The sequence below is a fragment of the Balaenoptera borealis genome (assembly GCF_965194805.1).
Source record: "Balaenoptera borealis genome assembly, chromosome: 18".
Taxonomy (NCBI): Eukaryota; Metazoa; Chordata; class Mammalia; order Artiodactyla; family Balaenopteridae; genus Balaenoptera; species Balaenoptera borealis.
In genome coordinates this window covers 15108278-15130843 of record NC_138877.1, presented here as the reverse complement: position 1 = coordinate 15130843, position 22566 = coordinate 15108278, and the positions used below count along the sequence as shown (strand labels likewise).

The 22566-nt window shown below is 41.0% G+C and overlaps 1 protein-coding gene across 7 annotated transcripts; it reads left to right on the top strand.

The window, feature by feature from the left end:
- The first annotated feature begins 985 nt into the window (after positions 1-985).
- STOML3 (stomatin like 3) lies at positions 986-22433 on the top strand. Of its 7 annotated transcripts, none has more exons than XM_082365675.1 (7): positions 986-7011; positions 14017-14120; positions 14202-14274; positions 16920-17002; positions 18671-18874; positions 20554-20688; positions 22042-22433. In XM_082365675.1, exons 1-7 carry the CDS (start codon positions 6960-6962, stop codon positions 22264-22266), a joined length of 876 nt encoding a protein of 291 aa, XP_082221801.1. In that variant the 5' UTR covers positions 986-6959; the 3' UTR covers positions 22267-22433. The 7 variants fall into 7 exon arrangements, with proteins under 7 accessions (XP_082221801.1, XP_082221803.1, XP_082221802.1 ...); XM_082365677.1 differs by having other exon boundaries at positions 9548-14120; XM_082365676.1 differs by having other exon boundaries at positions 7738-14120.
- Positions 22434-22566: the final 133 nt, after the last annotated feature.

The window sequence follows — 22566 nt, the reverse complement described above, 5'->3', positions numbered from 1 at the left end:
AGACTGATCAAGTAAAATGTTTTTTGCTAGTGTAGTAAGGTACAGAAAAAGTAGTAAAAGGTATATGATTGGAAAGGAAAATATAACACTTGGTGAGATTTACAGATACGTTATATTCAAAAGTCAACTGCAGTTTCAAATATGAGCAAGAGCAGAAAACTTATTTCAAAAAAAGAAAACAGCAGACAGTGGAAAACTATTCAGTGCTAAAAAGAAATGAACTCTCAAGCCATGAAAGGACATGGTGGAACCTTACATACATATTACTAAGTGAAAGAAGCCTGTCTGAAAAGGCTTCTGTATGATTCCAACGAAGTGACATCCTGGAAAAGGCAAAACTATAGACAGAGTAAAAAGATCACTGGTTGCCAGAGGTTGGGGATCAGGGCAGGGAAGGAAGGATGAAGGATAGATAGAACACAGAGGCTTTTTAGGGCAGTGAAAATACTCTGTATGATACAATAATGAGGGATACATGACATTATACACTTGTTCAGAACCACAGAACGTACACCACCAAGAGTGAACCCCAAGGTAAGCTATGAGCACTGGGTAACTATGACGTGTCATTGTAGGTTCATCAGTTGTAACAAATGTTCCACTCTGGTGAAGGATGTTGATAAAGGGGGAGCTTGAGCATGTGTGGGGCAAGGGGCATGTGGGAAATCTTTGTACCTTCCTCTCCATTTTGTGGTGAACATAAAAATGGGTGCTCTAAAAAAAATAAAGTCTTTAAAAAATGGGAGAAAACAGTAACATGTTACCCAGGAATAAATCCAACAAAAGATGAGCAACAACTTTATGGAGAATTTTTTTTTAACTTTATGAGAATCAGTAAAAAAAAAAAAAAAATCGATTTAAACGGAGGATACATGGTTACAAGTAATAGATACCTTAGGAGGTAAAATCTCTCAATCTATGAATTCATTGCGATCCCAATGAAAATTCTGGCAGAGCTTTTTTTTTTTAGAGGGAAGGATTTTTAATTAATTAATTAATTTATTTTTGGCTGTGTTGGGTCTTCGTTTCTGTGCGAGGGCTTTCTCTAGTTGCAGCAAGCGGGGGCCACTCCTCATCGCGGTGCGCGGGCCTCTCACTGTCGCGGCCTCTCTTGTTGCGGAGCACAGGCTCCAGACGCGCAGGCTCAGTAGTTGTGGCTCACGGGCCTACTTGCTCCGCGGCATGTGGGATCTTCCCAGACCAGGGCTCGAACCCGTGTCCCCTGCATTGGCAGGTAGATTCTCAACCACTGCGCCACCAGGGAAGCCCCTCTGACAGAGCTTTTAATAGGTTTTATAAGCTTATTCTAAAATGTTATGTGGAAGAGCAAAGAATGACATATAGTCAAAACATTTCTACCAAATACCAAGACTTGTTATAAAGCCATAGAAGCTGAGACTGTGCAATGTTAATTGAGGATAACCAAATTGATAACACAGCATAAGAGAGAACCCATGAACACCCCCTTATATGAAAACAACTTATAATAGAGCTGGCATGACACAGCAGTTAAGATATTGGGCAATTTGTTATAAATAAGGCCCTGTGATATTCGGTTATTTACATGGAAGAAAATTAAAGTGGATCCCTACACAACATCATGAGCAAAAAGCAACAGTAGGTAGATAAGACTTAAATTCAAAAGGACAAAACTCTAAAAGCTTTCAAAGGAAATATAGGAGAATACCTTTAAGACCATAGATAGGGAAGGATTTTTAAACAGGGCACACCAAGCACTGAATATATTGAAGCTTCATATATTTTATATCAGAGGCATCATAAAGGTGAAAAGTCACAACTAGGAGAAATATATTTGCCATTCATGTAACTGTCAAGTATCTATCTCTCTCTATATAAGTGTATAGAAAGCATAGATATATCAAGTATATATGAGTATTTATAAAGACTACCTATAAATCAATAAGAAAAAGGAAAAAAAATTTAAAAGAGCAAAAGACACATATGTGCAATTCACAGGGAAGAAAGCATGAATTGTAAATATCAAGTGAAAATTGTTCAGCTTCATTAAAATTCAGGGAAAGGTAAATTTAGATGAAATACTATATTGCATCCACTAAATTGTCAAATATTAAAAGCTCTAACAACATCAAGTAGTATCCATGATGCAAAACAAGGGAAATACTTGTAGCCTGCTAGTAGAAGATTGAATTGATACAAACAGACCACTTTGGAAAACAATTCTGCAAAACTGTTTACAACAATCTTATAAAGTTGAGCATAAAATCTAGCAATTCCATTTCTGGATATGTACACCTTGATTTTAGGGCCTAAAGAAATTCTTGCATATATATTCACCAGGAGATAAACACAAAAATACTCATGGTAACAGTATTTGTAACAATAAAAACGTTAAAGTATTCCTAATAAGTGAATCGTGGGCTATTTATACAATCATGTATTAAGTAGCACTGGAAATTAACAATAGCTTCATGCAACAGTGGGGATGAACCTTTCCCCAATGGGGAAAAACATAATACGGAGCCATAAAACCAATCCCAGGAGACTACATGAGTAGTTTCACCTAGGTCAAAAGCACATAAAGCTAAGTAATATATGTTCAGAGGTACATACATATATGATTTTAAAAGCCGTAAAAACAGGAGAATAATCAACACAATTATGGATTGCAGCTATGAGGAGGTGGGGATGAGATTTAGGGAAGAAAAATAGCTTATGGTGTTGGTAATGTTCTAGTTCTGAGGTTGGGTAGTATCTTCATTGTTGTTCACTTCATTCAATAAATACACATACATACCTGATATATATAATTGTATATATTATTGTAATAATATTGTATATATTATTTCACATGTATCATAAAAATTTCCATAATTAAAATGTCTGTTCAGTAGAATACTTTCTAATGGGTAGACCATTTAATTGTGGGGTGGGCATTCAGGTAGAGATGTTTAGTCAGCTGATAGTTGAAAATACATATTCATTATGCTGGAGAGAGGTCTAGGCCAGATTTTCCGGTTGGGGAGTTATCACTACAAATATCCTTACATATCTGTGGACAAATTTTTTATTTAAAGAGGTGTAAATTCAAGAATTCCATGAATGAGAATGAATAAGACAGAACGGATGATGTATATTGATGAAAAGTTAATGAAATCAGAGAACTTCATCATTTAAAGAACAAGGAACATTTTCCTAAGGGACCATCAAAAGTCCTGGAACAGGTGTGTGCATTTTAAGAGATGGTGGTGGATGCGTCTGGCGCAAGAGTGTTCCTGAAACCAGAAGCTTCGGAAAGGAGAGAGGCCTGCGGCTAGAGTGGATGGTTTCAAGATCCCTTTGTGCTCCAAGATGAACGTTCAGGGAAAATAAAATGTACGTCTTCAGGGATGGCATCCTGCCTGTCAAGAGTAGGAACAGGGGGCTTCCCTGGTGGCGCAGTGGTTGAGAATCTGCCTGCCAACGCAAGGGACACGGGTTCGAGCCCTGGTCTGGGAGGATCCCACATGCCGCGGAGCAACTGGGTCCGTGAGCCACAACTACCGAGCCTGCGCGTCTGGAGCCTGTGCTCCGCAACAAGAGAGGCCGTGATGGTGAGAGGCCCGCGCACCGCGATGGAGAGTGGCCCCCGCTTGCCGCAACTAGAGAAAGCCCTCGCACAGAGACGAAGACCCAACACAGCCATAAATTAAAAAAAAAAAAAAAAAAAAGAAATAGTGGTTCAGAGACCAACATGTTAAAAAAAAAAAAAAGAGTAGGAACAGAATTGAGGCTTTTAAAAACATAGCTGTCCTACTCTGGGAATATTGCCAATATTTTGAAATAACTGTAAATGGAAAGTAACCTTTAAAAATTAAAAATTTCTAAATTAAAAAAATAGCTGTTCTCATTTCAGGACTTTCCCTAGTTGAGGAACTGACAGAATGAAGGTTTAGAAACACACAGAAAAATCTTCATCAGAAGGGCATTCCGGCAATTCTCAATCTGCTTTATCCCTACCTCCCACTCCCCCTTGACAAAGGGGAGAAAATTCCATTAAGTGGCCCATGTATGGTTTAATATCATTAGCAAAGGAAGAGGCAACATTGCAAATGGGTTTATGTTTCATTCGTTTCCTGAGGCTCCTGGCTAGGAACTCAGCTTGTCCTAGGTGTTCCTTAGTTGTTGAAATCATTCTTGCTTTCTAGGCTGAGATATTTGGAACATTTTGCAGGAAGAAGAAGAACAGTTGTTTAGTCATCTTCCAAGGCGATGTGTTTGCTGTAAGTGCTCTGGAGACTCTTTCCAGCCACCACCAGGGAACAATTATTGTTACTGTTGTTTTGAACCTTGCACCTCAGTGACTGGCGGTGCTGGCGTAAGTGGTATGTGGCCAATATCAAGGGGAAATGGATTTAGAAATTAACTAAACCGGCACTTCCAAAACACGTTGTTTTCATGACTATGGAGGGTCATCTGATTCGGAGGGAAAGCAGCTTCCTGTTCCAGGGAAAGACTGTCTATGATCTAGTCGCGAGAAATGATGGAAACAGGAAGCTTTTCTGTTGCTCTTTCCATCAGAGGTTAGTCCCAAAGTGGAGGTGACATGGTGATCAAGCAGAGGCCAGGAGGAAATGATGGAATCTATGGATTGACAGTACAGAATCAGGAACGGACCTCGAGTTTGCAAATTTGCAGCAAACTGGAGAAGCATTAGACAAGGGAGAGAAGGGACGTGATGAATGTTTGAACACATCCAATCACTAAGCAATCTTCTACTCAGCTGAAACAAGGGGAAAAGACGATATTGTGAAAATTAACCCAGCATTCCCATTTTTAGAAAGAAGACAGCTGAGTCCTGAGAAATACAGCTCAGCTCCCATTCATGGGAATAATAGTTATGATGTATTAATGCCAGTCATTATTCTGAGTATTTTTTTTTTTGGCGGTGCCGAGTGGCATGTGGGATCTTAGCTCCCCGACCAGGGATTGAATCCGTGCCCACTGCAGTGGAAGTGTGGAGTCTTAACCACTGGACCGCCAGGGAAGTCCCTATTCTGAGTATTTTACATGCACTGTTTCACATATTTGTCACACAGACAACTCTGGTAAAGACCACCATCATGCCCATTTTACAGATGAAAAGAAAAAAATGAAACATGAAGGGGTTAAGTTACCCAGTGTCACACAGCTAGTTCATGGTAGAGCCAGGATTTCTTTAAATCCAGGCAGCGTGAGCCCAGAGTCTACTTCTTAACCACTATGCCTGTAGTATCATTTGCACATCAAGCCGTAACCAAGGACGTCTGAGGAGAAAGCAGAGGAAAGTATTTTAAAGCTGAAAGTCCCTGACTCTGTGCATCCACGTGTGTCTGTTTTAATCTGTTTCTGGTCCCCAGCTTCCTTTCCCCAAGTTCTAATATTCCATATTAATTCTTATAATTACCAACTGTGCATGACAACCCTGCCTGGTTATTACCGTAATTTGAGTTTGTGGAGAAGGCAGTTATGATTATCAAGTAGTTGGCAAAAGTAACCCACAATCTGGGAGGTTTTTTCAGATGAAGTTGCTGAGAAGAAAATAACTTACATGGTTGGGAGAAAAGGAAAGACTAGAAAAGACAAGATGAGCTGGGAAATATCAGAGGTTGTTTTGTGTTGTTTTGTTTCCACAAACAAAATATTATTTGGAATATTGATATGAGAAAGATGAACATCAGAAAATTAGAAGATTGGTGCTTTCGGTATTGGAATGAGTGCAATATTGCCCTTGTTTCTGAGTAATATGATGAAAGAAAGACTCCTGGGACAGGAGCCCAGGGATCTGGATTCGAGAAAGAACTTTGCCATTTGTGAGCTGTTATCTTTGATAAATTACTTATTCATGCATTCAGCAAGTGACTGTTGGACGACAGTTATGTGCCTGCATTGTTCTAAATGCTGCAGGTGCTGTGTTAAAAAAAAATAACAGACCTAGCCAGACCCTCCCCTAATGGAAGTTATAATGTAGGGTAGGAGTCAGCAAACATTTTCTGTAAAGGGAAAGATAGTAAATATGTTAGGTTTTGCAGGCTATACAGTCTCTATAGCAACTACTCAATAGGTAGGTATAGTGCAAAAGTGACCAAAGACAATATAGAAACAAACAGAAGTGGCCGTGTTCCAATAACGTTTTATTTACAAAAATTGATGGTAGAGCAAATTTGCCCAGCCGGCTATAGTTACCCAACCCCTGGTCTAGAGGAAGAAACAAACATGAACCAAAGAATTATGCATATGGTAACGTGCAAAGGCCCTGTGGCACAGAAGACACATATAGGTTAGTGGGATTGACAGTAGGCCAATGGGGCTCTTGCTAAGTGCGTGAGGGGAGTACCATGTGAGTGAGGCTGGAAAGGGAAGGAGAGACAGACTAGCAGGTCCTTTAGGATACTTAGGATTCTCATCTTTACATATTAATGATTGGCAGTCACTGGATTATTTTAAGCAGGATGGAGATATGATCAGATTTGAGTTTCAAAAGATCACTCACAAAAAAAAAAGATCACTCACTGCAGTGTGTAAAATGCATCAGATGAAATTTTCTCATCTGAAACATAAGGATGGAGATACGTGCCGTGTGTATCGGACAGTTCATAATGATAAACAAGTTACACACATTGCATAGAAGTGTTTTACAAAATATAAATTGTATAGAAAACTACATAGTAATGTTTTACAAGAAGCAACACAGTCAGAAGCTCATATACGTAGTTTTGAGTTCTCTCTATGAACAATGGCAGACTGAACGCATGAAGGAGATCATTTTGTTTATGTTAACAGGCTTCCTTCACCAGGGAAACTACTCCTTAGGGTGCTCACGAAAGAAGAAGAGCTTCTCTCACTCTCATTCCGTCTCTCTGCCCTTCCTTCTCCGAAGCACATCTGGGTGCTGCCTGGAGCCCAGGTCTGGCTCCAAACCTATACATATTTGCCAAGTATAAAAGCTTCTCAAGAATGAGATGGATCCTGGGGCATCCTCCCCAGAGAAACAGGATAAAGAGAACTTAGTGGGTAAGTTCCTTTTTTCCTGCCTTAAGTTTGTTTTATGTATATTAAGCAAAGTGAGAGTTGTATCGTTATAGAGAGCGAGCAAGCACGAGGTGGATTAATACATTATTGAGATTGGCTTCAATTTCATTTAGAGCCCAGGATTTTGGATTCATTGCTTATCGTGGTTTTATTTGTTTCTTGAAGAACAGTCTATGACATGCCCTTTTTCTTAAGTGTTAGATAGAATTTGTGTTTACATTTGTATTCATATTTTTTGCGTTAACTAGCAAAGACATGTTGAACAAGCTAAAATTTATCCAGTTTCAAATATCATCTGATGGTGCTATGATTAAATAGAAAAGCTGGTTTGAGGTACACCATGTTCGATACATGGAGAGAAGTTGAAGCAAAGAAAACTTAGCCTGTAATTACCAACTGCCTCCGTGAATGTTAATGGCTCTTCTGTATTGGAATGCATTTTGCTCACGTTATATTTTTAAACGCTACAATAATTCTGAGGTAGATTTTTTTATAACCTCATTTTATGGTGGAGAAAATTGAGTCTTGGAGAGTTTAAAAACTTGTTGAAAGTCCAGAAAGTGATGATGATGGTGGTGGTGGTGGTGTATGCGTGTGTGTCCTAACCCGTGCTCTATACTTTATATTGCTAAAGAAGTCATAGCGCAGGTTAGAAATAGAGAGCGCATTTGGCATTATTTGCTTGTAAAAGAAAGTATACATTTAGAGGTATCTACCTGGATTGAAAAAGAAACCTTTCTCGTGAAGTTGGCCTAGCAACATGGATATATTGGAGGCAGTGAACATCATTTGGAAGGTACAAGTGGGGGGTCTCTTCAAGGGTACCCTTGATTATCTTTTTAAACAAGAAGTTTCATGAGACCTTTTAGTTTCTGTTTAACAGGTTGAGACATCAACTGGATAAATGGCACGACTGAAGCTGTATCACCAGCGAAATATTTTAAAGTGCTCATGGGTTTACTTGGTTTTGGTTTTTGACTATAATGAAAAACCCGCACTATCACAGAACAAACCGAAATGGGGCTTATTATGTTACAACTTCTGATTTCATATGCTTTAGGCAGTTTATGAGATGCAAATCAGTCTTTCTCTGAGATTTGTGGGATAAGTTTGCCCTTGCCCTCCTCCATCTTGGACACATTAACAAGACAATATCATTTGGTCCTTCAAGCTGTACAGAAATTTCGGTACCTACTGAAGTTAGGCTCCTACTGGCCCACAGAGACTGGGAGCTAGGGTTGCTATCTACCTGATGATTACCTTTCAAGAGGACGGCTCCCAGGTCCTTGAGAAAGATAGTCCCAGATCGTAAAACTAGCAAGAGGCTTTTACAAAGACTTACATCTCAAAGGGGCAGAGAAAGGATTTACAAAGGTAAGTGTGCTAAAGGAAATGCTCAAGGAAAATGGAAATCTCTTTAATGGCGAGGCAAGCTGAAGGAAACGTTAAGACCTCTAGGAAAACCCTAGTCGGTGGCCTGGCTGATTAGAAGGCCTCCTGATGTGGCTAATAATTCCTTTACATGTAATTTATTTAACTCTCACAACTAGTTATGATTGGGTTAACAGAAGGAAAATAAGACCTCAGCAGGTTGAGTGACTCGTGAGATGTCATCTAGCTTTCAAATGGCGGTGTCTCAATTAGAACGTAGGGTCCCCCGACCCAGGACCTGCACTTTCCATCCCTGTGAGGCATTGTCGCCTGTCTGTCCCTAGGCTGGCTGTGCCAAAGCTCTTCCCTCCTCTCTGTCCTCTTCTTTCTGAGAATGCAGAACAAGCAGTGAGTTTCCCATCTTCAATGCTAGCCTGCCCGTAGGTATCCTCTGGTCTCTGTGTGAATCATTTATTGAGGTATGAGATACATACAATAAAGTGCACAAGTCTTAAGTGCTTGGCTTGACAGATTGAATACACAACAGACAAAGGCTGGACCATATCTAAAAATAGAATTCTGACCACCAACCTGCAGCCACCAGCCCAGAAAACCAACCTTTTATCTACAATAATCAGCCCAGGAAGCCAGCCTGCTTGATGTCAGATTCTCAGGAAACCACATTGTTATCAGAAGCTACATAATCACTTCTGTAACATTCAGCCCCAAATAGCCAGGACTTGATTAACAACTGACAGCTCCCCTGCTTTTTGTCCCCGATTCCAACTTAGGTCCAACAAAAGAAAACCAAGCGGGTACCCCTACGCCAATCACGTAGGATGCTCTGCTTCTATTTTGTCCGTCTACAGCTTCCCTAGGCCAACAGCCTCCAATCAGGGCACACCTGAAGCCTTCCCCCTTTTTCCACCATAAAGCTTCCCCACTCCTCTGCCTGCCTTTGAGTCTCTGCCAAAACACAAGTGATAGAGGCTGACTCTTTTGTGTGAGCCTGAATAAATACCCTTTGCTTTTCTAGCTGGTGGGTCTTTGTTTATTTCCACAGGCTCAATATGTGTATGCAGTCACCACCCAGATCAAGATATGGAACATTTCCAGCACCCTACAAAGCTTCCTTATCTCTTCCCAGATAATACCCAGCTGACAAAACTCCACCCACTACCTAGAGACAGTACTACTCTGACTTCAAACATAATAGATTAATTTTGCCTCTTCTTGAACGAAATGATACAATACGAGATCGTACGGTATGTACTCTTATACGTGGAATCAAAAAGTGTGTACTCTTGTGTCTGGCTTATTTTGCCCGATATTTTGTCTATGAGATTCATCCATATTTTGAATACTGTATAGCAGCAACTTTGTCTTTTTTCTTCCTGAGTAATCTTTTCTATGAACATACCACAACTTTATTTATTCATTCTACTGTAGTTGGGTTTGGATGGTTCTTCATTTCTTGGATTTTACGAACAAAATTGCAATAAACATTCCTGAATATGTTTTTCACTGTTATCAGCACTCATTTCTCTGAGATATTACTTAGAAGTTGAATACTGAGTCATAAAGTAAGTGTGTGTTTGGCTTTAATAGATACTTCCAAATAGTTTTTCAAGATAATTGTATCAATTTGCGAACATGAGAATTCCCATTGCTCCACACCCTTGCTAAAATGTGGCATTGTCAGTCTTTAGCATTTGCCATTCTGGAAGCTGTGTATTTTTATCTCATTGTGGTTTTCATTTTCATTTCCCTGATGTGTAATGTACATCATTCAGTTCTGGTATTTTAAACACTGTCCTGTTACCTAAATGGCTATTTCTGCTTCGAGAGGAAATGACTATTTACAGTAACACAGATGTGTGGGCATGGATTGCATATTGAATTGATCTAATATTTAAGTACTGTTGATCAAGCCAAAGTTGGGAAATAAGCCACCAAGTCACCTAGTTTGTTTTATTTCCTGAAATTCATTGCCACTTCTAAAGCTATCTAAGTGGAGTTAGTGATCTAGAATATTCTTCCTGATTTCCTAGCCTCACACGAGTTACAGATCTTGCTTTGAGTGTTTATCCCTACTCCTAGAGGGTATTTAAGTCTCCTCTGGTGCTATGGGCTGCATCTAAGCTCCAGGAACAAAGCCCCAGAGGCGTGCCTCGACAAATGAAGCTTAGTTTTGCCTCACTGCCTAAGACTGTGGAACTTGTGGGTACCACTTTACCTAAAGAGAGATTGAGATGATGGTGACAACACTGACCAGGAAGTTTTCTGGCTGCAAAATGCAGGGTTGGCCTCAGTTATCTTTAAAGTCCTCCCAACTGAAGTCCCAGAGTCCTTCACCTCAGTGCCAGCAGCGCTGGGCCTCAGGTTCTGTGCATTATGGCTCACCTTTCATTTTGCAGATTGAGGGAAAGATGTTCCAGCTCTTGTTGGAAAGTTCCCCATCTTATTCTCTTTTGTATCTGCAGCTCTAGCACAGTGTGCCTGGCATATAAACTGGTAAAATATCTGTTCAATGGATGAATGAGAAACCGGCGGGCAATTTTCCGGGGGTGACAAAGTCCATTTCTCTACCAGGAAGTAATATGATGATGGCTTTATAGTATGGTGACAATTACCCATAGAAAACACCCATCCATGGATCTGGATAAAGCAGGAGATGATCAGATGAGCTCAGGGCTTCATGGCTAACAGAGAGGGTGTGTGGCCCATTTTCTTCCCATTGTCCCCTCCAGGGAATGGCTCAGGGAAGTCTCTGGAAGAATCCTTGTGTAGGTTGAGGTAAAGGGAGATTTCTGAAGAGCCTTTGTCATACGATCCCAGTATTTCCTTTGAATTGGAATTGGAATCCTCAAATCCAATTCTCAGCGCAGCACCCACAGTTTTAACTGCGGGCGAGGTGGGGCGGGGCAAGGCTGGCTGAAAGATCTGCTCTGCAGGAAGCTGCAGAAGCAGCGTTTTGTGCTCGCTGCTCACAAGGCAGAGCTGCCGAGCCCTGCGGGGAAGCCGACAGTCTCACTTTCACCGGCAGCTAACGACACCCCCAGGCTCCACCCATCCTCCCAGCAGCAGCGGCCTGGCTAATTCTAACGCTCAAGTGTAAATCTTGGAAGATTAATCGTGTCCTCATCTCTGGTCTCTCTCTGCACATTTAGTACTTAACAGAGCCTCGATCACAGGTAATGATGCTATAGGGCTGGGTGGGACTGCAGAGGAGCTCCCGGGGGTCAGGCCAGTTTTCTCTGCGACAAGCACTTGCTTTTGCAGCTTGGTGTTAAGGCTGTAGCTAGTCTGGACATGTCTAGGGCTTGCTCAGGGCATAAAGCATAGCTGATGTCCTTGTTGGAGTCCCAGCTGCCTGTGTGTGCAGCAGTGCTAATGTCACAGCCCCCAGCACCCCAAAGTTCCTGAACACCAAATACGGCCGTGTCAGCAGGGAGGGAACACACCAGAGGGCTCGAGAACTGTGCTGCCTTCCCAGTGCTTTCCTCAAGATGCAGAGTGTCTGGGAGAGGCGTGTACAAGCACAGCTATCGCAGCCTTGTTTGTAAAGGCAAAATTGCAAGTAACCATAATATCCATCAATAGGAGAATGGCTAAATAAACTGAGTCACAAATTTAGGATAGGAGGCAACAATGAAGAAGAATGAGGTAGATCCAGATGTAATGACATGGAAATATCTCCCAAACATATTCAGTTTAAAAGAGTAGAAACTTACAGTGTGATGTCTTTTCTCACAAAATCTACAAGTCGAAACCAAGTGTTTTCTAATTGTAGATACATGTATGTAAATACATAGGAATGGGTCTATAAGGACATACACCAAGTTGATAACTATGGAAACATTTTAGATGAAAGTGGACTGAGGAGAGGATGATCGGGGGGATTTTAGTTTTATCTGTATTTCTTGGATTTTTTTTTTTTAACAGTGAGAATGTATATACAAGCTGTGTTATTACTAATAATTTTAAAAAGCGCTAATAAATAAAATACAACAAAGATCCCATGAGAAGGCACAAAATGTCTTTTCATCCTGCATAATAATAGTCTGATCTACCATAATGTGGTCCAAAGTTACGGAAGGTGATATTTTGGGAATTTAAACTTTGGTGTATGCAGGCAAGTCCTTATTGTTATTGAGTATATCTTTATGTATATTTAAAGCCTGTAAAAGGACATTTGCACTCAAAACGTTTTAATATGAAATATGTATCTAAAACTTAGATACTTTTCATCTATCAGAATGTCACCACTGAGAAGACTGAAAATATCTAGTGAGGACAGGGCATGTGGGAATAGGCACAGAGTACAAACTCTTTGAAGGGCACTTACCATCTAACAAAATTGTAAATACTGATCCCTTTGACCTAACACTTCCACTGCCAGGAATTCATCCTACACAAGTGCACAAAAACACACATTAAAAAGGACTCGTCACAGCATTATCTGTAAGAGCAAAACCCTAGAACCCTTGTAAATATTCATAAATTTCTGTTCGCCAATGAACCCGTTGCAGTAAAATGGATAAGTGAGGCTGAATTTGAGGTGGTATCAATGAGGCTTAGTGACTTCTGTAGTTGGATAGGGAAGAGGCAATGGTGACCCTGTGTCTCTAACCTGGACAATCATGCGGATGGTTAAGTATGGATGGTTAAGATATTAACTGAGATAGACGCATAATAGCATAAGGTGTTCGTGTATCATCTGAGTAGAGCTATCTAGCAAATATGATTAGTTCTAGTGCTTGTGTGGAGAATGTGAAATCAATTGGAGGAAGTGGAGGGGTGAGGATGGGGCTGGTTGTCAAGGAGAAGAGAACGAAGAAGCAGCAAGGACTGAAAACAAGGTGAAATAGTGAATATAAAGAATTCTAAAGTATCTATCAATCTGTAAGATGGGAATAAGTGTAGTAATATACATTTACTAAGGTAGATATTAATGTTTGGTCTAGGTGCCTTATATAAATAATCTCATTTAATCCTCATCGAATCCTTCAAGGTAGGTAGTTTCTATCCCCATCCTACAGATGAAGAAATGGAGGCTCAGAAAGATCGGGTGTCTTTCCTGAGGCCACCACACTGGTAAGTTAAAGACTCTCATAGAAACTCAAACGTAAGCACTCTGGAAAATGTTTTTCCTTGTGTTCTATTGACTTGTTTGGGGATAAGAGTACCTACCTATCCGCCCCAGAGGTTGCCTTGACTTCCCCTGGAGAATTCTGGGGGTCCAGAAATCTGTCTTTTAAAATGACACCCTGATGATCCTGAGGCGGGTAGTTTTATGTGTTTTGAGAATAATAAACCATGGCAGCCCTATGTAAATGTAATGGTAATTACTGTTATTGATTGCTATGAGACTTTTCTTGGAAGGGACAGGTCAGTTTTCATCTAAAAACCTGAAGGAATATTTTCCGTGCGTGTGTGTGTGTGTGTGCACGCGTGCATGTGGTGTTTACTGCAATCACGCGTGTGTGTGGATTCAGGTTGCTTCCTCAGCCCCACCCTGGCTTGGCCAGCCCTCTGGATGGTTTCCCCATCCAAGCAGCTGAATCGCTTTCCTAAGAACCATGTCAGTTACAGAATTGCCTCCTCATTTCCTAGGCGTCAAGAGTAAAGGGCTTGGTATATGTGGCTGGATCCTGTTTTCGTTTTCTTTCCTGTTGATGATCATTACTTTCCCTATCTCCATATGGATGTGCTTGAAGGTAATACCCTGGGGAATAAACTGGGCTCTCTCTATGAGCTGATGAATCATTAAGACTAAATGCTCTCCCTTAATCTCTTAGATCATTAAGGAGTACGAACGTGCTGTTGTATTCCGACTGGGACGCATCCAAGCTGACAAAGCCAAAGGGCCAGGTATGACACTGCCCTGCTTGTGATAAGGATCACGGGCACCTATTACTGCTACTACTGCCACCAAAAATTTTCTCTGGCGACATTTATTGAAAAAAAAAAAATCACAGGAAGCTGGAGCTCTTGCCTTTCTGTACAATTGAAGGATCTTGTCCTCTTACTTGAGTTAACAGGAGTGATCACTAGACCATTAGCTGGAGAGATTTGGAATCTGGATCAGCGTTCTAACACTCCCTCTGAGAGTTTCAGTGAATGTGAACAAAGAGTGGTTCCGGTTACATTGGCTGGGTGTCCCTTATTACCAGGGCCACTAAGAGAATGAAAGAAGAATGAAGGGAGGGAGTAAATGGCCAAGGTAGACAATTAAGTTACTCAGGGAGAGGATTCCGGGAGCTGGTTTTTGATTCTCACTCTTTGAAAGAGCCAATGGAAAAGTCAAATGTAATGTCCTCTCTTGACAAGTAGATTAAGAGCAACATAGAGCTGGAAGCCATTTGACAATTCCTTTCGTCAAATGTGGTCTTTATTTCCATCCTTTCTCTACAGCCTCGGAATAAAAAATGTCCTAAACTGTTCATATCATAAAAGGATGGGATTTTCTTTTGTGGGAGCCAGGAGTATCGGTACTAAAAGTCGTCAGGAGTAAGACACTGATTTACTACTCATAACTTCTCTTGTGTATATTTTGTTGAACCCTATGAAATTGCTAATGTTTGGTTTCGACCCACCAAAATGGCAATTTCATACGATAGGTTCTAATATTCTTGACAGGGGAGGCTCTCCAAACAGCATCTTGGAAGGCACATGGAAGAGAATGGTTATTTGCTATACTTCTCTAATAACATTTGCTTTCTGCCCCCTAATGTGATGTATTTAAGTAAAATCATTCTCCCTCCAACTGCACTGTAGGGTCTCTCGGGGGAAGGAACTTCCTTATTCACTCTGTGCGCTTTGCACTTGGCCATGTACTACGGTAGGCACTCAGGTATCTCTTACATTTTTAAACATATGAGAAACTTCCAAACGGGAAGCTTGTTACGGAGACTTGGCCATTTCAAGTAGTATTGATATAATCCTACTTGTCTAATAAGGAACCTAAGAGAAAGAGGGCAAAAATTGCTTATTATGGATATTTTTATGAGTTTGTCCAAATAGAGGTGTTAGAATTATCCAAGTGAGAAATACCAGAACAAAGTTAACCTCTTCCTGGTCATGTTTCACCTGGTGGAGCCAAGATTATAAATTAGAATAAAATTGGATTTGAGAGAGGTCAAATAGCTATAACTTGCAGGACTCTAGAGAAAAGTCTCTTTTAAATGAATTTTCCCAGAAGAGTTCACCACTAAATCTCCCAGGATAACTAATCTCGTCATACATGTCTCTGGGGCTAAGGAGTTACCTCAGAATGTCGTAAGAGCCAGAGGAAAACAGGTCAAATTGCTAATGGAAAACATCTCCACTTCTGTAAATAGTAAATTATTCTTTAATAATAAAAGTATTCATAACAGGAGCTGCTACTTTTGAGCACTGAATACATGCCTGGCACTATGTTTAGTATTTTATTTCATTATCTTGTTGACACATGCTTAATCTTCACCGCCATCTTATAGATATTAGGTGACTGAAGCTCAGGAAAATTAGATAAATGTTCGCAGGTCACAAGCTCATAAGTGGTAGGACTGGAACTTAACTCTCTCTAGTTCTAAGGGCCATGATCTTAACTGGTGACTTAGCACCAAAAAAAAAAAAAGGTAAATTAGGAAGTAATCCTTACCCCAGAAAGGTTTAGACACCAAAAGAAAGAAAGCACCTTAGCAGTGTTTTCTGTTGATGCTACCAGTACTTTTCATGACACTCAGTGTAGAAACTTGCTTCTTCTTTGAAAACAAAAACAATAGCACAGAATGCTTCTGGTAAACGAAAATGGATTGGTGTCCCCATCTTGCTGACATGCCTTGTGGTTCTAATCTCTATAACTCTTGCTGTAGAGAAACTTCCCCAGGGCAATGTTAAGGAGTCATAGAATCCTCAAATGAGTTTCCTTAGCCCTATCCCTACCTCAATCCAAATCTTCACAAGAGATAAGTAAAAGTATTTACAATTGAGGAATGCCATTGTATATAAACTAGAACACAGCTACAGAGAAACTATAAATTTTGTAATACATTGGTTTTGGGGACACTGAAATCCTGGGAAGATTTCAATTCTAACATTCCTTCAGTACTAATGAAGATAAATGAGAATGTTGACAGTCACTGATATTCAAGGTCTAAAGTCTATTGATTGAATCTTTTATACAGATACCTTTAACATAAAGAAACTAATTTCCAAAATATCCTTTTAAATAAATGTCACACTCAACACTTGGATAGAAGTAAGTTGAATGTTTTACAAAAGAAAATCTAAAAATTAATTGTCAAGGATCTTCAGTTTTTTACCAAAAGATTTTAATTTCTAGGGAATCACTTTTCTTTAGTCATTGACTCATAGCAGGAAATAATTTCCCCAAAGTTATAGGTGTACATATGGAAGATCATCTGAGAAGCATTTATAGTCCCACGCAAATAATGTACTGTATAGCTAGCAGAAAATTTGTTGCAGTTATTTTCAGTTGGGTGAAATTTTAAACCATATTTTCTTTTGCATAGGTTTGATCCTGGTCCTGCCTTGCATAGACGTGTTTGTCAAAGTTGATCTCCGGACCGTTACGTGCAACATCCCTCCACAGGAGGTAATGCTGATTAAAGCTACGTTTCTAGAAATAAAACCAATATCTTCCCTGCCACAGGGACAATTGAGACTGTATCATATGTTTTCAAACTATAAAGGGAAAGATGAACTGAATTCTTAGAGATCTGCTTGGGGAGTCCTAGGTGGCTCCTGAGACTACTGGACTTTGTTTCGCCAAATGAGAATGAAGCCAAGGGCAAGGGCTGAATTGCTAGACCTGCAATGACTGGGTGGGAGAAAGTCTGAGAGAAGAGAGAGAAGGGATACAGATGGCAGAGAAACTGGGATGGAGAATGACAAGCCGATCCCTGGAAGAGTCTGATAAATCATTGTACGAGGGGCCTGAAATTGATTTGGTGCCTGGTTATGACTTTATCCTTTCCATCACCGTCTCCGGAAATGTTTTAGTAATATCGATATCACTCACCTCTGCATTAAATTTTGTTAACTTTTTATTTTATATTGGAGCATAGTCGACTAACAATGTTGTGTTACTTTCAGGTGTATAGCAAAGTGATTCAGTTATACGTATACATATATCTATTCTTTTTAAAATTCTTTTCCCATTTAGGTTGTTACAGAATATTGAGCAGAGTTCCCTGTGCTATACAGTAGGTCCTTGTTGGCTACCCATTTTAAATATAGCCGTGTGTACTGCACTAAATTTTTTGAGTGTTTGGATGCAACAAAGTGGGGTGTGCATTGGGAAAGAGCGGACACTGTACAGGGCTCACCTGTAACTGGATTTCAAATAGTTCTTTTCAATTCTTAAAGTACAGCAACTAAATGACCAGACCCAGTAACTGGGTGATAAGGAAGAGAAACAGAATTGCCAATAATCATGCCAATTTGTGATAAACAAAATGATCCAGGAAGAGAAAAGAAAATGTGTTGGAGGGCAAAGGGGATGAGAAGTGAGAAAATCAACATTTATGAGGAAATGTTAATTTTCCTCTCTCTGGTCTAGAAAACTCAATCGAGACTCAACAATGATGTCTTCATGCCATTGGCGGGAACTGCAGAGTCCTTACTTTGGAATTCAGCCGTAATCATAAGAGAGCTTAGGATGTTTAGGGACTATCATGGGCCTTTTCTGGCTCCATAGTAAACAGTTCTAGACGGGAGAAGGGAGTTCTAGGTCCTGCTTTCGTGGTACCCACAGAAAGCTCATTTGCTCCAAAGTACCTTGTCATGTTAATTCAGAACAATTAATGCAGAGCCTCTATAAATTGATTTTTCTTTATCTGAATACAGAACACGGTCTCTGGTGCCATCTATGTTTTCTAAGAAGCACTGCTATTCATCAAGCCTGATGAAACTAAGAACCAAAAAGATTTCAGGTATCAGGGAAACAGATGTTCTATCTCTATTTAGATGGTAGAATTCCAACAGGGTTCTACTATTACATTTTAAAATGGAAATACCTATTTCACTTCTGACTTCTCTAAGATGAAGTTACAGGGATAGGTACAGATCACACCCGTGTAGGAATTTTGCTATCAACAAGGATGATAGTATATTCAAGCCAGGACAGATTTTTGGTGATGCTGGCATGAGTTGTCATTGAAGCTCTCCTCCTGTGGAGAGGGCTCTGGGACTGGCTGACCCTTTGTTGATCAATCATTGTGAAAGTCATAAGCATGTGATCTTCTGTGTTCTTGATCTCCAGATCCTCACCAGAGACTCTGTGACCACTCAAGTGGATGGAGTGGTCTATTACAGAATCTATAGTGCCGTCTCGGCAGTGGCTAATGTCAACGATGTCCACCAAGCCACATTTCTGCTGGCTCAGACCACTCTGAGAAATGTCTTAGGGACACAGACCTTGTCCCAAATCTTAGCTGGCCGGGAAGAGATTGCCCATAGCATCCAGGTAAAGACATCAAGGACCAATAGCCTACCTCTTTCATTCACTCATTTTAATTAACAGTGATGATCAAATATCAGCAGTCCAAAGCAACCCTCCCCATGCGTACACACACACACACATACACACATATACACAACTGCTCTAAACAGATGGGCTTCAGTTTGGGATTTCACTTTTTTTTTTTTTTTTATAATCATGAGGTCCAGATTTAAAAATCTGAGTGGGAGCGGGGAGCTGTTGGAGTGTGTGTGGAATTCAAAATTATGAATTACCATTGTACACTTTAGCCTTTTTCGAAGAGCTTAGAGATCAGAGTTATTTTTAGTTTAGATTACTCCAGAGGAAGGGCTGCCATTTCTCAGGCAGCCCGTATATTCTTGCATTGCAGTGGAATGTGGACGTTAGAAGGAGGTTTGGTCGAGACAGCACAGGACTGCTATCCCTGGGAAATCCGACTTCATGTACTAATACCAATAATGACATTGTTGATAGTAATCATAGTAATAGTAATCATAATTATAATATTGATGAGGATGTAACAGGTATCCATCTCACCTCTCGTACACCCTAGATTACAGACAATCACATTTCTGTGTTTTCCTGAATCAATTACATTTTGATTCTGAGCCTGCCTTCCGTAAGTTAAGAGGGAAATTCAACTTTGGTCCTTCTTGGCCTCTCCTCCAGTCCCTAAGGTAGTGCAAAGTCCCCGAGGTTTTATAAGATAATATCAGTTCTGCATGATAACTCTCCACGTCACTCTAAGAGCCACACAAGTTCAATGACTCAGTTGTTTGCCCATCACAGTCAGGTCACTGGCTTCTTGTGAGGTCTCCCCATCTCCCAGCTCTCTGCAGGGATCACGGAAAAGCTAGGGCTCACTTGCTATTTGGTATCACATAGATCTCTGCCCTTTCCCCTTTGAGGGAACTACCCATCTGGTCTCACTGTTTCTCAAGGCATTCTTTCTCATCCCTTCCCCTCCAGGATAACCAGCAAGATATCTTCAGTGGTCTTAAGCTTTAACAAAAGATGAGGATGTCTTTGATTTTAGGCTTCTTCTGCTCTAAAAATATAAACCTTGCTACCTGTTTAAAACTGAGCCACGGGTCAGAGGTTAAACAGAGCAAGACAAATAATATCTCAAAAAGTACCCAGTGATAATATGTACTGAGTTACTGTTGCTGGGCACCGATAGATATTTTAACATGTATTATCTCCAAAACTCATGACAATCCTGAAAGAAAACCTTTTATAGTATGAAAACTGAGAATCAGAAAGGTTAAGTAACGGGCCCAATGATTCACAGCTGCAAATGGCAGAACCAGGACAAAATCCATTGCTGCCTGTTTGGTGTCAGTGACAAGAAAATGTGGGGTATTTGCTCAAATCTAGATGGACAGTATATACTTCATTAGGAATGGTTTGGGGTGGAACTGCTCAGAGACCACCTATTAAAAGACCTATCAAGTTTTGTTTCTGAATCCTTCCCAGGATTCACTTCAATGCCAGGAAGTGGGCGATAAGAACTCCTATCCCCTTTCCAAACTGTCTCACTCCAAACGCTGTAAATACAGAAGGAGAAAAAGAAGAGGACTTCTCTTGCATATATAACATGTATCAGAAACTTCGATTGCACACCTGTCTTCTGATCAACCACCTTTCTTTTGACTTGGAAACAGACTTTACTTGATGATGCCACCAAGCTGTGGGGGATCCAGGTGGCCCAAGTGGAAATCAAAGACGTCCGGATTCCCGGGCAGTTGCAGAGGTCCATGGCTGCTGAGGCCGAGGCCACCCGGGAGGCCAGGGCCAGGGTAAGGGCGACTCCATCTGCATTGGAGGGCGAGCTTCCCAGCCTTGGAGCCAACAAGGATGGGGCTTGAAAGGAAGCTCAGGTCCCCTCAAGGATTTCAATAAGAAGAGGGTTTCTTTTTCACAGTTTTTACTGAGAATTTCCCCTTGAGTTAAAAGCTCGTAGGCAGCTTAATGCACCTTGAGGAATCTTGGTATTAGGTCTTGGGTCAAGGGTGATCGGCAACATACTCAGTGACTCAGCCAGGTGGGTCCCCACGCTGGCCACACAGCAGAGCCTCCTAGAGAGAAATGAGCAAAGCAAACACCAATTCCCAGGCCTCACCTCAGACTCGGTGAAGCAGAGTCTCTGGTGGGCCCAGGAACCTGCATTGTTATAAAGCTGATGATTCTGATGCAGCAACTTGGTGCCTGTCTTTGGAGTATCTTCCTCCTAGTGTGTTAAGTGAACTGAATTAAAAGGAGGGGGATTACTACAATCCAGGTTAGAATTACAAAATGTGAGTGCAGCTTGGTCTCGAGTGTTCTTGAATCTGTTGGATCCATAGCCCTCATATCTGTGTGGATGGGTTTCCTGAAGTATCAGAAGCCAATTAAGATTAGAATGCTCCAAGTACCCCCTTTGGAATCTTACTTGGGACTCGAGGGAGGTTTCCCTCTACTTTATCTCTGGATTCTCTGCTAAGCTCCAGCAGCCTCTAAGCAGTTGACTTGGGAGTCGCTTTTGCACGTGGGCAGTGCGTGCCCACGGAGGGGCAGCTGTTTTCCGGTCATTCTCGGGCAGTCTGAGAACCAGAGGAGGAGCAGGGCACTTAGGAGAGCTCCAGCGAGCGTTTGCAGACGGGCACTTGCTGCCGCTTGCAATCAAGAGCGGGGAGAACTTGAAACAATCCTTACATTGTAAGAATGAGACAAAATTGGCAACAGAATGAAATTTAAAAAAAACATCTATGATCAGTAAAAAGGACAGAAAAAAAGCCAGTTGGAGGCCTTGAATTTCCGACTTCTCTGAAAACGAAAGCAGCCGATGGAGGGGCTCCAGGGTGATTCAAGAGCATCACTCGGGTAGATGGACCTGTATTTGTTCCGGTTAAAGGCAGTGCTTTTATTTTGTTTGAGGATGAAATCTAGGGACTCATAATTTGTAAGCTATCTCCCTGCTTCCTGCAACCTCCTCACATTTCTCTAATCACATTAGGATGTGGAACTCTAATCCTTGCAAAGAACCAAGCAGATGAAACATGGGTGGCCAAGTAGGGGCTGGGAGAGAAGTATCCGTGCAGACCCAGGAAAAGAAAGCACTAGTGACAGCTGTAAACCTGTACGTCTAAAGGCTTTTATTTCTGTCGATTTAGGTCCTTGCAGCAGAAGGAGAAATGAATGCTTCTGAAGCCCTGAAGTCAGCCTCCAAGGTGCTGGCTGAGTCCCCCATCGCCCTCCAGCTGCGTTACCTGCAGACCTTAACCACCGTGGCCACAGAGAAGAATTCCACCATTGTGTTTCCTCTGCCCATGAACGTACTAGAGGGCATGGGCGGCATCAGCTACAGTAACCACAAGAACGTCCCTAACAGAACCTGACATCCCCCTGCTGCAGCCATTGCTTAGGGAGGCACACCTGTTCCTATGGAGACCAGCAGTGAGAAGCGTTGAGAATTTCAACACTATTTAAGCAGAGTAACTCTACAGCTGGAACAGCATTAGCAGGGAGATGCTATAGAGGCTATAAAAAAAGAAAAAGAAAAAGAAAAAAGAAGGGCCAGAACACAAAAATACTTTGCATTATTTTTATAAGAATCAGTGAGTAGTTGTCCCTGACTTAGAGCAGGAACTTTCTTGTAGTAGCTGGGGGAAATTACTTTTTTAAAAATTTATTTATTT

Bases quoted from the DNA above. Each gene is read 5' to 3' on its own strand.
- STOML3 (XM_082365675.1), top strand. From the start codon at position 6,960: ATGGATCCTGGGGCATCCTCCCCAGAGAAACAGGATAAAGAGAACTTA. The intron at 7,012-14,016 runs GTAAGTTCCTTT...CTCATTTCCTAG, and splicing joins GGATAAAGAGAACTTAGTGG to GCGTCAAGAGTAAAGGGCTT. The intron at 20,689-22,041 runs GTAAGGGCGACT...CTGTCGATTTAG, and splicing joins CCCGGGAGGCCAGGGCCAGG to GTCCTTGCAGCAGAAGGAGA.